General features: G+C 37.6%; 1 protein-coding gene across 6 annotated transcripts in view; it reads right to left on the minus strand.

Annotated features, from left to right (window-relative positions):
• LRCH2 (leucine rich repeats and calponin homology domain containing 2) overlaps nt 1-14,324 on the minus strand; it is a 35,614-nt gene that overhangs the window by 10,330 nt on the left and 10,960 nt on the right. For 2 of the 6 annotated variants that reach the window (XM_048959215.1, XM_048959213.1), the window contains exons 2-13: nt 11,530-11,674; nt 8,784-8,910; nt 6,743-6,848; nt 6,508-6,644; nt 6,166-6,299; nt 5,740-5,830; nt 5,304-5,415; nt 4,909-5,006; nt 4,745-4,812; nt 4,463-4,567; nt 3,415-3,492; nt 212-280 (exon numbers count right to left, since the gene is read on the minus strand). In XM_048959215.1, the coding sequence (XP_048815172.1) occupies nt 212-280; nt 3,415-3,492; nt 4,463-4,567; nt 4,745-4,812; nt 4,909-5,006; nt 5,304-5,415; nt 5,740-5,830; nt 6,166-6,299; nt 6,508-6,644; nt 6,743-6,848; nt 8,784-8,910; nt 11,530-11,674 (1,270 nt within the window). The remainder of the gene's footprint in view (nt 1-211; nt 281-3,414; nt 3,493-4,462; nt 4,568-4,744; nt 4,813-4,908; nt 5,007-5,303; nt 5,416-5,739; nt 5,831-6,165; nt 6,300-6,507; nt 6,645-6,742; nt 6,849-8,783; nt 8,911-11,529; nt 11,675-14,324) is intronic. The other 4 variants (XM_048959219.1, XM_048959218.1, XM_048959214.1 and 1 more) reach the window with 3 other exon arrangements.

Below are 14,324 nucleotides of genomic sequence, written 5' to 3' on the forward strand. Positions count from 1 at the left end.
TTCCTAACACAGAGAGTGACTGGAGTTCCTGCACATCAGCACAATAAGATAACAAACAGTCTGTAACACCTATGTACCTTGTGTACACACATGCTTCTATTGTTTCATCCTGAACTAAAACACTAGCTCAAAAGATGGCACTACTGACATAAAACAAATACCAGAATTAGTTTCATAAAATATTAAAAGCTATGATAAAGTAGATTAATACCATTTTTCAGACTCCACTGGCTGCTTTGGCCTGTTCCTCGTGCTTACTGAGGCTGAATGATTAAGAAGCCTACAGGGAAAAAAAAGCATAATAGTCACTAGTTTTGTAGCTTATTTTTTTTTCTTAGAACACACATTACTTACACAGTATAACTTTTCCTGTAAATAAAGTTTGAACAATAAGGTAGGATCTTGCATAAAGTTGGAATATGTACGTGTGTACCCATAGATATGAAATCCAAGGCCAATTCTGCTTCCATTCAAAACAACAACGCAGTTTTCAGCTTGTATAATACTCCTGTTCTGACTTTCAACAAACTAAAATCGATCATAATCCAAACCAAAATGCAGTTTCCCCTTTTCTCTTTAAGCACACACCAGCTGAACTGATCTTGCAGCTGCGTGAAGTTACTCCACCCTCCACACAAAAGGCCCCACTGTTTGCTAAAACCAGAAGAGACAAGATGGTCAAACTACAGCAGACAGAACAGGCTGAGCACTGCAGATCAGTCAGCAGGAGGAAGGAGGGCTGCTGATTAAGACTGAAAATGCAAAAGAAATGCAAGAAAAGGAGAGGGGGAAAGCAGGAGAATAAGAGAAATGCAAGCTAAGAACTAAGCTAAGTCTAATAAACCTACAGAAAGTCCTTTTTCCTCAACCCTAAGCAATAAAAATCTTAAACTATATACAGATTCAGATTATAATTTTTAAATTGGAAATAAATATAATCTCCTTCCTGTGTGTAAAATGTTAAAAATACCAACCCACCACAAACACTTAAATATTTTCAGTTAAGCATCACATTGAGGATAACTAGAATGATTAATGAATTCTTGGAGGTATCAACATTATGGTTCAACACTGAATTCACCACGTGCTGGAGAGGACTGATCAAAGAAGTTTACATCAAATTATATGTAGAATTATTAAAAAAAGAAAAAAAAAAAAAAAGAGAAGAAAACCAACTACTCTGCAGGCATGTTGTCATCATCGTAATATATGGCAGTAAAACAAGGAACTTCAAATGATGGCTAATTTCCATTCAGACTTCTGATTACTGACATAACTCTGAGCTCACTCATCACTCTTTTAGTTCAAATCTAAGTGTGTGAAATTCATTTTAATAGGACTGAGAAGTTAAGCCTGTAACACAACTCGATAATTCAGTTTGCAGCACGTGCTCCCTACATTTTGTCCTCAGAAACAACCTGAAGGGCACTTTCCAGAATTTAAAGAAGTCCAGAAAGAAGTAAATTTCATCAAAAAATTAACTTTCAGAGCACAGGATGCACCAACCACCATGAAATAAACTGCTCTGTAGTCATTACTTTTTAGAATCAATTCCCAGAGTAATTTAGCTCTCTCTGTTCCACTGAAGGCAGTGAGAAATTCAGATAAACTCTGTAGTGATATTTCATCATTAAGATGAGCTGAAGGGATGTAGAAATTTGAGAGACCCAAACACAATGATGCATCTGCTTGACCAAAATGGGCATTAATTCCTGTAAACTCAATGATCCTATGTAGCAAAGGCTATTTCTTCTCCACAATCATGAACAGAAGTGTTAGGGAAAAACTATGCCATATAATGTCATACATCATAATTCATATTAAATTAATATGAATTTAGAGAACTACAGACTCCTGAGTTCATAGCAAAATAGTTTATCTGGAAATACAGACTTGGTAGCCTTGATCTTTCTTCCAGGAAATACAATACAAAACAGTGGGCAATAAAGGGAAACTTAAATCCTAAAATGATGCTCCTTTACGTAAGATGTTAATGGCTCAAAGAGCCCAGCAATTGCTTTTATTCTTGCCATCTATCAAATCCAGCTACACAAAGATTTGGACAGATGACTGGCAGATGCTCATATTGAATCCCAGTGTAAGAATGGGCAGAAGAGAATTGCATCAGCACTGCAGTTTATTTTCTACTTACGTTCCCACTAACTACAGAAATTGTGCTACTACACAGATCAACTACAGCTTTGCAAGGGTTCTAAAACACACACAGTGTGAAATGTAAAAACTCAACAGCACAAACAATTACACATATTTATATATACATTGAGCTCAAAAATCAACGCTGACTCATTTTTCTGGTTGTATGCCATGCAAACTAACAACTGCACCAAACTGCTGATGAGATGGGAAAGAAGTGATAGTCCAGTTATGTTACTGAAAAATATTTGCCAAGGTCTGAGAATTGATAAAGCAGCTTCTCTTCTCAACAGTCTTTGTTTTTATATTTTAAATAAACACAATATTGCAATTAAGGAATGCAAATGAAGCAAATGATGCTACTGGTGCTTGAAGGATTGTCATCACTATGTTTAAAATACAGGAACTATCTGGGATCTATTAAGCTCACAAAGACAGGAGAAATCTTTCACTGTGAGCCAAAAATAACAGATTATAACTCAAGAGAAAGACTCCAGTCGTTCAGGAGCAGTCTAATGCCTTCATGTATTATGTTGTCATTGTAAGCTGTGCTCTTACAGCTTCAGACAGTTCCTGTTGTCAGGGGAGCACATACACCCAACGCTCACAAGAAGTGAAACAGACTCATTTGGTACCACAGAAGATCGTTTCAATTAATTAATTATCCTATTCCTGGTCTGCTTCAGCAGAAAGCATCCAGAGTAAGTTAAAGTTAACTGATAATGTAGCTAAACCTGAAAGCACTCAGTTCATCACGTACACATACATCTGAGCACAACCTACACAATCCCATCCCAGAGTTCTAGCTTCCTGTGAGTTCTGTGTACCTGTTGCTTCACTCATGGCTGGCAAATGCAAAACAAACTCTCAGTCATGATAGTATGAAAGCAATCACTAAACTCAAGAGCTTTTTGAAGGAACAAACTTTTTCCTCTGCGGTTCCATAATAGAGCTGTTAAAGATTCAAAAACAAAAGGAAAAAAAAAAAGGAGACAAAGCATGTGATAGGGACAGAAAAATAGGCTTATAGTCAAGGGTCATTTAAATGTACTCTGTTGAGCTGCCTAATTAAATATTTCCTGAAACAATATTTCAACTTAACTAACGATAAACACATTGCAATCTGTTTTTTGCTAGCAAAGCATCTTAGGCTAACTTAGCCAACCCCTATTTTCTGCTTTGCTTCCAAAAATGGCCAGAAATGTTTCTGTTCTCCAGATTTCGTTTTAGAAAACCTGATGCTCCACAAACACTGTATACCTGGATGCACGTCCTGCCGCCCTCGTCCTCTGGAAGAGCTTTTCACTGAATGAAGTTCTATAGCTTAATGGCCTCCGTCTGCATTCATATTTCATGTACATCAAAGCCAAAGACGGAAGAAGGAAGCGGAACAGGTTGATGGGAAAGGACAGGGAAGTCATCAGCACAGCAAGCAAAAAGAAAAGAAACACTGCGTAGTATTAAAAGCAAACACACCGAATGAACAGGAATGCAATTAGTAAGGAGTTATTTCATGCTGCTCACTTCTCTGAGCATTTTGCTGACTCGGGCTGTACACGTTTTCCACATATTCAAAAATATCTCAATTCAACTTCGAAACATTACTCTTACTGCTGCTTATGGCAAGAAGCTACGAATCCACAAGCCACAGATTCAAAATCAGGTCTGAATTTCACTTTACTAATTGCAAATAAGTGCCATTTTACATTAGAGATTTACCCCCCATATAACTAAAGATACATAAGCAAACTCTAAATACAAAGCCTAAACTAAGAAGTAAAATGTAATTACTGAGATCACATACATATGATCAATTTAAGAGCAAAGTAAAACATTTAACAAGATCACTGCTGTAAGACAGAAGAATGTATGACGAAGTTTAACTTGCAGCACACCAGAAGAGGAGTGGCTTGGTACAACAAAAGACTTTGTAACCAAGACATTCTAAAGCTAACCAGACAAGACACACATACAATATAAACAGCCATCATAAAAGATATACATTCACCACATGTTAAATGTAGATAATAGTCTATTTAGGTGAGCACTGGCCATGCTACCCTTGGTCAGAGAAAGAAGAAAGAAAAAGATTACCATACAAACCATAAAAATCAAGACACTTCCCCTATCATGTGCTCCTCTCCACATGAGGATATCACTCCTTTAAGACAGCAACTTTATGAAAAGAAACATGGGACAGCCTATTGCTTCAACTGTTCAAAACTGTTCTCAGAATGAAGAACTTTTAAGTTCAAGGCAGGCTAAAGAATACATTAATTGCAACACGGTTAACAAACATTGTTAATACCTGTGTTTTTGTTCTTGCTGCAGTAACTGAGCAGCTATTTTTCTCAAGTCTGTCACTTCTTTGATTTCATCATCTTCCTCAGCCAGCAGCTGTTCTTTCTGAAGTCTGAAAAATTAAACACCAGTGACTTGCCTGACTTCAGTAAAGCAAGATACAGAAAGAGCAACAAGCAGCTCTTTGTTGCTTTTTTGCTCAAGAAGAGGAGCTCTGTGTTTAACAGACTTCTGTACGCAAGGAGTTTAAAAGTAAAACCCCTCATCAAAAAAGATTGTAAAGATTTACCTTTTTTCATCTCCCCAGTCCTCATTGTGCTCTATCTTTTGGGATTTTTCAGGGTGTTTTCCTCGTTCCTTATTTAGGATGAAAAACAAATTAGACTTCAATTTAACGCACACACACACAAAAAAAGAAGTCCGTTGAATGAGATTTGAATCAAGCTATGCTACCTTTATATAAGACAGCAGTGGTCCAATCTGCACATCTCCCTGCTCAGGAACAGCTCCCTCCTCTGCATTAGGATCAATGTAATCATACACCTCCTGGTCTAGTGAAGATTGATTAGGAACAGAAAAGAGAGTATTAACAGTTCTGTTAATCAAACGTTGAGAGAGAAGTCACAGTCAGAAGTACTAGTGAAAAATTACAGATAAAGGTAATGCAATTAAATCACACCCCCTGATCTATCTTCCTTTATTTATGATTTTTATTACATTTTTTTCTGAATTGACAAAGACAGAATTCCAATATACCCTCATATCATTTTGTGCCATTTTCCTAAATTAGATTACCTTAGGAAAAGCAGTTCTTTTCCCTAAAGTGACAGATGCACAACAGATATTACCTTTCTGTGGATCGAGTTTATTCCCCATTACATGATTGTCGTTCCTCAATGTCTGTTCCCTTGTTGATTCTGACACCTGGGAGTGAAGGCTGATTGTATCATCATCAGATGGCTGCAAAGACAGTCACACTGAATACAGAATTTGCATATAAATCACATTATTAGATGATTTCCTAATGAGCCACGAGTTATAATACAACACACCCATATCAGGAGGAATAACTCCCAACACAGAAACTTCTTTTTTCTTTTAAGACAGTAACAGTTTAGGGAGCAGTGACTGATTCTGCAGTCCAATGGTTCAAACTAACCTGTACAAATATTCTAAGGGTGTTAAGTGTGACTTTGTCAAGCGTTTCCCAAACTGTATGAAATAGAGAAGCAAAGAAAATCCTATAAAACAAGTTACAGAAATTCACCAGTGAAATATACTTACTTCTGTTGTGGACAATCTTTTATCTCCATTATCGCTTCCAATGCCAGAGTCTGGTCCATGATTTTTATTGGGATAAAAGTCCTCTATGCTACTTAAAATTTAAAAAAATAACAATGAATGAAAGAAACTGCAGTCTCACTTTTTTAAAAGAAGATAAACATTCTTTTAAATGTATTTTCTGTGTATTCATCTACAAATCTTCACACAATGGAGATTTTTCAGTCACTCAGATCCAATTTAAGACTCCAGTAATATTACCTTAAAAAGTAAATTCTATGACTTCTAAAACAAACCACTGAAGTTACAGCTATTGAACTGTAAGAACAAGTGTTTTACATTCTTTTCTCCGCCACAAAGACCACTCCATAGCAAATGCTAAAGAATATAAATAAAAAGCATCAAACAAAACCAAAATCCAATACTCACCTGTCTGTCAGTGGCTGGGAGGGGATTCGTTTACCCAGCGATGGAAGATCCAAGGAATCTGGTTTTTTATCTATTCTGAGGCATGCCTGAATGCTGAGGAATTTAAATATATGTACTTTACCCTTTAAGCATATCTGGAAACAAAGAACAGTTCTTAATTACATAGCATGTCTTTAAAAAACACACGCCAACAAATTCTTCCTACATCGATGAGTTTGTGCTCACAATTCCTACTAGCAGAAATACAGCTAGAAAATAAAACCTGATTGGTATTAAGGTAGGATCTTAAAGAGGAAGCTCTTCTAATGTAAATTACTAAAGCAGCATTTTTTCCATACTGACCTGTGCTGGTGGTATCTGCATTGGATTGTTATCCAAAACTATTACTTGTAAGTGACGTAACTTTCTGTAACAAATTGGAATTTCTGTAATTTTATTACAAGAAAAATCCAGCTTTACCAAAGGAAGGTCTCCTAGTTCTGTATGGAGGAGGGAAAAAAAAAAAAGGAGAATAAGATATCCAATTAACACTTTACCTTGTTTAGCTACACTAAAGAAATGGCGATGAGCAGCTTACCATCTGGCAACATATGGAGATTATTTCTTCTTATGTTTAATTCTCTAAGTGACTGCAATTTTCCTATTTGCTGGGGAAGAACCTGAAGTTCATTGCAGCTAATATCCTAGATAAAAAAATATAATGAAAAAATTAGCTGCACATCTTAAATGAAATTAAACAAAGGCAAATTGGTATGAGAACTGTTATAAAGCATCCGTGGCAGATCTCACATTGATTCTTCACTATTTAGTGACTCATGTTTCAGAAATTCAATTCAAAAGGTTAAAACAACAAATGATGAACGACTGGTTTTGAAATTAAACCTGTACCCCAGGAAACAAAGGATCCTGCTGCAGTTTCTATGTCAGCTACAAACTTCTCGTATTACTGCCAGCAAGTGATTTACAATCTGCTCCTTTCATAAAAATTCTTCTTTCCTTAAAAATCTTCAATCAAAGGAACAGAAAATGTACAGAGTAATGCTAGGCTCACTGGCTCTTTGGACTCGAGCATTAGAGTGTAACAAAGCAGTGCCAAATGAGCACAGCCCACAGCTACTTCTGCCTCTGGTTCAACACCTACGTGGTCCATAATCAATAATCACACTGATATAATCAACAGCGTCTAAACTTTTCTATTTCCAATAACAACATCAATAAAATACACTGGATTGACTCATTTCCTAGACTAAATACCATTACATTTTAGATGTTTATCTACATAATGAAGAATTGGAAGCTGATTTTAAAGGCTAGCTTCTAGTTATTCACTCAGCCGAGTGAGTCAGCCTTAAGCCAGCCTCCTCCCCCATTATACCGTTCCAGAGCTCCGGCTGTTAGCAACAGAGATGACTGCACACAGCTGGATGTCTCAAATTATAGGCTGCTCAGGGTCAGCTGCTGTGTATCTACTGCAAGTTCTTCTCTGTCCACATCACCAAATGGAAAACAGGACTCCTTTCTAAAAAGGAATCTTTCTAGCATGTGGCTTGGTTGTCAAAAAAAGAAAGTATGAACTGCTAAACAGGTCCAACAGGTAATGGAATGAAACTCTCTGCTACGTCCAGAATCTGTCATCAAGCATGCATTCTACTTTTGACAATTCTGAAAAATAATTCAAAAACAGTGCTATTGTAACACTGAAAAATTATCAATTCCTGTAAAACAGCAGCAGTGGATCTCACCTTGAAGCTTTGTGACATTGAAGCATAGAGAACTTCTCACCAAATAGAGGAGTAGAAGACCTTAAAAAAGCCTCACAATCAGAATCTCGTATTACTTGTGAGTTAAGGAATAAGTGTTGCCTTATCTCAAAAACTAGGTCATGTTAAAAGATCTTCGGAGCATAAACACCTACTCCCAAAATAGGGTATGGTTTACTTGCAGTAACCAAAGAAATAGTAAATATTGAAAAATCAGACCTCACCCAAGTGCCAAGTTTGTGAATGACTGCGCACAGTTCTCCAAAAGCAGAGCTTAACATTTAAAGTCCAGCATATTAAGAAAATAACAGAGAACAAAGCACAAGGGTTCTGTATGCCACAGGACATAATCATGTTGCAGATGCACCTGAACTGGGAGTAGCTCAAATCACTCTTCAACCTAACCAAAGCAAGGGAAGGAGAAAAGGCTGGGGTGGGCTGGGAATGCAGAGCAGGACACAATAATGGACTGGCATAACTTCTATATTAGTATGGATTAAATAAACTCCTCAGCCAGAGGAAAAAAATCAAGTTCTTCAATAAAAAAACAGAATCATGATTACTGTAAAGAAAGAAAAATGTAACGTTTTAACACACAGAAATCAGAGATTCCGATGAAATAATCTGAAAAGCAATTCTATTTCTGAAGGCTTTAAGTTAACCCAGCGTGCTGATCTGTGTTTATTCCCAGTTTTGGAACTCTGCAGTATACATTATGCCTGTATTCTGAGATCAAACGTTGAGGAAAGAATAATGGAAATTACATTTTGCATTCTTATTTTAAAATCATTATTGATTTATATTTTTCCTACGCTGTAACAAAGTCCTTATACTTTCCTTAATACAGTTAATACTCACCAACTCCATTAGATCTCTCAGCTTTCCAATTTCTTCTGGAATGGAGACCAGCTTGTTATTACTGACAACCAGAACTTTAAGTGGAAGATCAAACAGGTATTTTGGCAACGTTGATAGAAGATTTCGACTTGAGAGAAAGAAAAATGAACAAGCAAGGCTGGGTCATAATACTCTCTTGAAGCCTGATGGCAAGTCTCACATGCTGTACTTTTCTCCTATTCTGAAGAAATGTTCTCCACCAACAATAATTTCATTCATGTTTCATAAAGCTGTAATCTTTATCACGAACTCCCTACCAGAAAAAGCCTAAATACAATCATTTTAAGTCCCCGTTTTAATTTGGATAAATGAGAATGTACTATAGCTGAACTTTCTAATGTTAAAACATACAGAGAACTCTGTCAAAAGAAGTTAAAAGAACACTGACAAATGCAACTGCAAACAAGAGCAAACACATCCCAGGAAATTCCAACCCATGTTCTCTAAGCTTTGTGCAATGATATCTCCACTCTGATGGAGAGGTACAGCTGATTTGGCACCTTGTCCCAGCTACTGTGACTCAATTATCAGCACTGACCGCAGGCAGTAGGGAATCTCTCAGGAATGCAACATCAGTGTGGTTCAAATACTGACAAATTACTGCATTCCTGCTGAGCTAATGAACATCTGCAATACTGAATCCATACCTGATGTTTGCTTTTATGCTGCTTCCAACACTTTCAAAAGTAGACTCCATCAGTTTGGGTCATCCCAGTTATATTCTTCTCATCAAAGCCCAACCAGGGGGATCTATGAAAAGTCACTGCTTCCCATGCCATTTAACTGTGTCATTCCTATGCCATCACCAAAACTCTCGACACCTATTTACCACTTCAGTGAGTAACAGCCCACAAGATAAGTTTTAATTAAAATTGACTTCTTCAAAGCAGCTTAAGCCTGCTCTGGTAACAAGAGAGATATTGTTACTGACAATTTTAAATCAGCATTGGAAAATCTAGTAGTTTCTGAGTGCCACAGCCAGCAATGCATATAATTGCTCTCATAAGGCACTCATACATTGAAGAAAGAGGCATTAGAAAAGAACCATGTTCAGATGTGGTATGAAAGTAATTCCTTTCATACCTAAAGAATTCCAAGATGTCAGTAATTACCTCTACTTTAAGTGAAAGAAAAACCATCTTAACTGCTTTTGGTCAGTGGAGATGTATTAGAGTAACTGTTTCCACAGTAAAAAGAAGTTTGCTAATGCTACAGGATTACAGACTGCAACAACTTAAAAATGTTTCAGTTCCAAAGAGGCACTGTAAGAGTAACAGTAAACTGGAAATAAACTGTTACCAACATCTTTGTAAAGAGCAACATATTTACTCCATTAACGTCAAGTGGAACATAGGAAGCCTTGGATGCATGCATGGGGTTTCTATCTCAGGCAGATATGATGGGCTTCTTATGGTGGGATGGTATGAGATACAACGCATGAGTAAACTTTTCTTTGTGGAAACTTGGCAATGAAAAAGTAATTCATCAGCAGTGAAACATAGGAGATTCATGTGAAGTCATCGAGGTTGTTGTGCTTGAAAAAGGAACAGCCAACTCGAAATTGTGTAATGCTTCCCTCCAGTCTTTTAAAAACAAAATGAGAAGTGGACATCACGTGGCTCTCTTCTGTAAGGAAGTATTTAATCTAGTCTGGCAGTGTTTCACTGCTGTTCACCACTGCAATCCACATGTGCTGTGAAAACAGCACTCAGATACTAGCACAAAAAGGAAGAACAGAACACAGCCACGACCTCAGGTGAGGGGACTCCTGAAATAACACACAACACCCACTCAGAACTAAAAGCTACTGCACTTATGGAGCACCTCAACCACCATCAAAAGAGAAATGGGATTGTGCTCCCATGAAGGAAACGAGGTCAAGTTTCTTTCAAAAACAAACAAACAAAGCCTGCAGTTTTTTGTATCATCAATCCTCTGAAGAATCTCCACAAACAGAGGACTTAAACTATCACTGTAAGAACAGATACTGGAGATTCAAGATTGTTGAGGGCTGCTGGTTTTGGGTTTTTGCTTTTTCCCCAAGTTTAATACATAGAATATTAAACAAGCTCTGTTATCAAGTCTGACACGCTAAACAGTTCTCAGCTGGGGAAAATGATTTGGACTTTATATAGTCAGTGTTAAAAGCGTGAGGAGTATTGAGGAAAACAAGGCCTCAGCTCTGTAAAGGAAGGTTCCAACAGATTCCATCTGCTTCTGTATGTTCACAGAACATCCTTAACAATCTCCAGTTGAGCTTCTTTTCTTCTAAGGAAAACCAACCATGCGTTTTCCAAGTTTAACAGTAAAAATGGATGTGACTAATGTGCAAAATGAGTGGGATGAGTACAATGTTTTGGCCAGAGCGATTTACCCCCAAGACAGATAAGTTTCTAAGGGTAAATTTTAAACACAGGTTTTTTTTTTTAGAGTAACAGTAAAAACAAAGAAAACTTCACCAACTCTCCTCACAGTCAGCTACCACAGTTTATTTAAAGAAATTCTGCAAGGTAGCCAACTCCTTCCCACAAAGGAAGCAATAAGAACTGCTGGCTCTAAAGCACCAAGGATACAACAAACACCATTATTGCACCTGGACAGAAATACAACCACGAGGGCAATGTGTTACAGCAGCAGGATGCCACCTTTTCGAAGAGGGAAACCGGGTAACAACAGAATACAAAAAAATAAGATAAGCATTACTCACCTAATGTTCAGGTAGGTGAGCATCTGCAGGTTTTTTATAGACTCTGGAATGGATTTGATGCAGTTGTGATACAAGTTTAACGTTTCCAGTGGTGCAAACAGCCAGACATCAGGAGGAATTTCAGTAAATCTGTTCTTGGAAAGATCTGGAAGTAAAAGGAAAATATCCTTTTTTTAGTCAAAAATTTGCCTGCGGTAAGATTAAAATAACCACTGTTATTCTTAACATGCTAAAGAAACAAAATAAGGTATAAAATAATTCCGTTACAGCAGATGTTATTGCATATAATTAATTGGCCAAAAAGACAACACTAAAATAGTGTTATTTGATACTCACTCATAACAGAAAATAGAAAAGTCAGGAATTCAAAGATGTTTTTGCTAGTTAAGAATGTTCAAAATGAAACTGAATCTTATTTCTTGTCCCTCTCCCACCAGTCACCCATGGAACTGCTTTTTTTTTTTTCTTTTCCTCCCATTCTAGGCTTAAAAACCAAGCAGGGAACAAGCCCAGTAAACATTACTTTTCCTGTTTGACAGCTACATTACAAGCTAATTTTGTTGTGCAAAATATCTGCAGTGCTGAAGCCAAGTCAGCAAAAACAAACAAACAAACAAACAAAACCTTGCATGCTTTGCTCAAGAGCTACAATTCTCATTCAAAAATGCATCCTTTATTGTAAGCACAGTAACTGAGAAATTCTCCAGTTGCACATTTATGACTTAGCTAAAAAGGGAATAAAATCACACCATCGATGCCAGAAGTACACAGCTACAAAAATAAGGCTGCAATTTACCCCAGCCTAAGAGCAGCAAGCAGCCATCTCTTTGACAACAGCAACATAATACTTTAAACAGGGTTATTCATACAGTGTGTGAGTGCATTATAATAATCTGCATGCAGGAGTTGGGAGAAAACAGTGCAGACCACCTCCAATTCCATGTAATTTATAGATAGATAAAGGAGTTGGGGTGGAATATGAACCTTGAGTTCTGGAACTCTCACTTAACTACCAAAACCTGTGCCATCAACCCACAAAACTATCTTCTTGATGAAAAATAGGAATTTACTTGAGAAAGAAAGCCTGCTTTTCTGAAAGTCGCTTTGGCTCCCAACCCAAGATGCTTCAAAAGGATGTGGTTTCTCAGAAACGCTGAACAAACTCTTTTAAGAAAGAAGCAACACAGATCCCTTGCTATTTCAGGCTTTAGTTCTCAGTTTCCAACACTTGCATGAAGTAACCAGCCTTCTGCTTAGCCCCTGTGATATTGGCAGCAGAATAAACTGCTTCTTTTGTTGCACTAAACTGGAGAAGCAGACTAGAAAGCAGCTGGAGAAATGGTTAAAGGTCACTGCCAGGCTCAAAGCAGAAAGCTCAACAGCTTTAAGCACAACCTGCCAAGCAGCTGTGAGTGGCATTACGCGGGGATCAACACTGGATGAAGGCTGAACAAGCAAATTAATGACACTGAGATGGAGGGGGAGAAGAGGCAACTCAAAGCTAGAAGGCAGGGGGCCAGCCAGAGTGTGCCCCATCAACAAGTTGGATCTCCCAAACCAAACTGATGAGAATCACTAGCATGCAGAGATGTAAGACTGAAGAAGCTAAGAAAGCTTCTGAGTGCTGAAGTACACGTGATCTTAGGTGACAATCCCTCTAGAAATGAGATTATAGGAATTGCTTCCTCAACCAGTTTAGACTGGGAGACTAAATTGAGGGTGTTTTGTGAAGATTAAACATAAGACGCTATCAGTGCCTGTGAATCAAAGGGTGTTTTGACTCACTAGCTCTACAAGTGAGAAGAACACCATCAGAAGGGTTAAGTTTAAAAGAGGAACAACAAAACTACCAAGTTAGTTGCCGCTTCATTTATTTTTACACTGAAAGAGCAAAGTCTTTACTGACTGTATAGAGGCCATTTAAAAAGAGTATACCAGAAGTTCAAAAACAACGGAGTGTGAAGGAAAACAAATCAAGAGTCAGAAGAAGGTACCTCACACAACTTTAAGCCATGATACAAAGGAAAAAAGCTTGTACTGTCAGTCAGGTCAAACCAGATCTGCCTTTATGTTTTCTCTGAGCATTCATCGTTGGTTACCATCAGGTGTACTGCTGGATTACATCACTTGAGCCAATGCACCCATGTCTATATTCCAACTTTGCATGAGATGTGTTGAATTGGAAGCACATTCAAAAAAAACAATCTCTCATTTTTTATGGTAATGCTTTAATATAGCCTAGGCATTAAAAAAAACACAGAGGTAAATTAGTGACTAAAACTAAACTGTACATACAAGACCTCATCCTAAAGATTTACTTACAGCCAATCTAAACATGGATTGGAGACCAGCACTTACAATCTGCCATGCTAACACTTATATTAAACTATAACACCATAAAAAAGTTTAATTATAATTCAGACAGTGGTTATTCCTTCACTTGATGAAGATACATAGGCAGGCAAATGCTGCAACTTAACACAGTACTCCAAAGCACCCTATGATTACATGTGCTACCAACTGTTGCTCTATCACACAAACAATCCCGTCTCTTTTTGCTGTCATTTCCCCAATAGGAAGACAAGCCCTGCCTTGAGGAGAGCCTGACAAAGAGAAAACTGATATGCATTCTGTCTGATGGAGTGCCAAGGGTGATATGAGCACCACAGAGGCTCTGCTAACATCACCTTCTGTAAGGATGTTAGACTTCAAACACATTTAACTTCACAACCAACCACGTTACGCAATGGGCATTATTAGTACTGGAGCAGCCAAGGAAGAGGAGACAAAGGTTC

This window comes from Lagopus muta, chromosome 13 (assembly GCF_023343835.1).
Source record: "Lagopus muta isolate bLagMut1 chromosome 13, bLagMut1 primary, whole genome shotgun sequence".
Classification (NCBI taxonomy): domain Eukaryota; kingdom Metazoa; phylum Chordata; class Aves; order Galliformes; family Phasianidae; genus Lagopus; species Lagopus muta.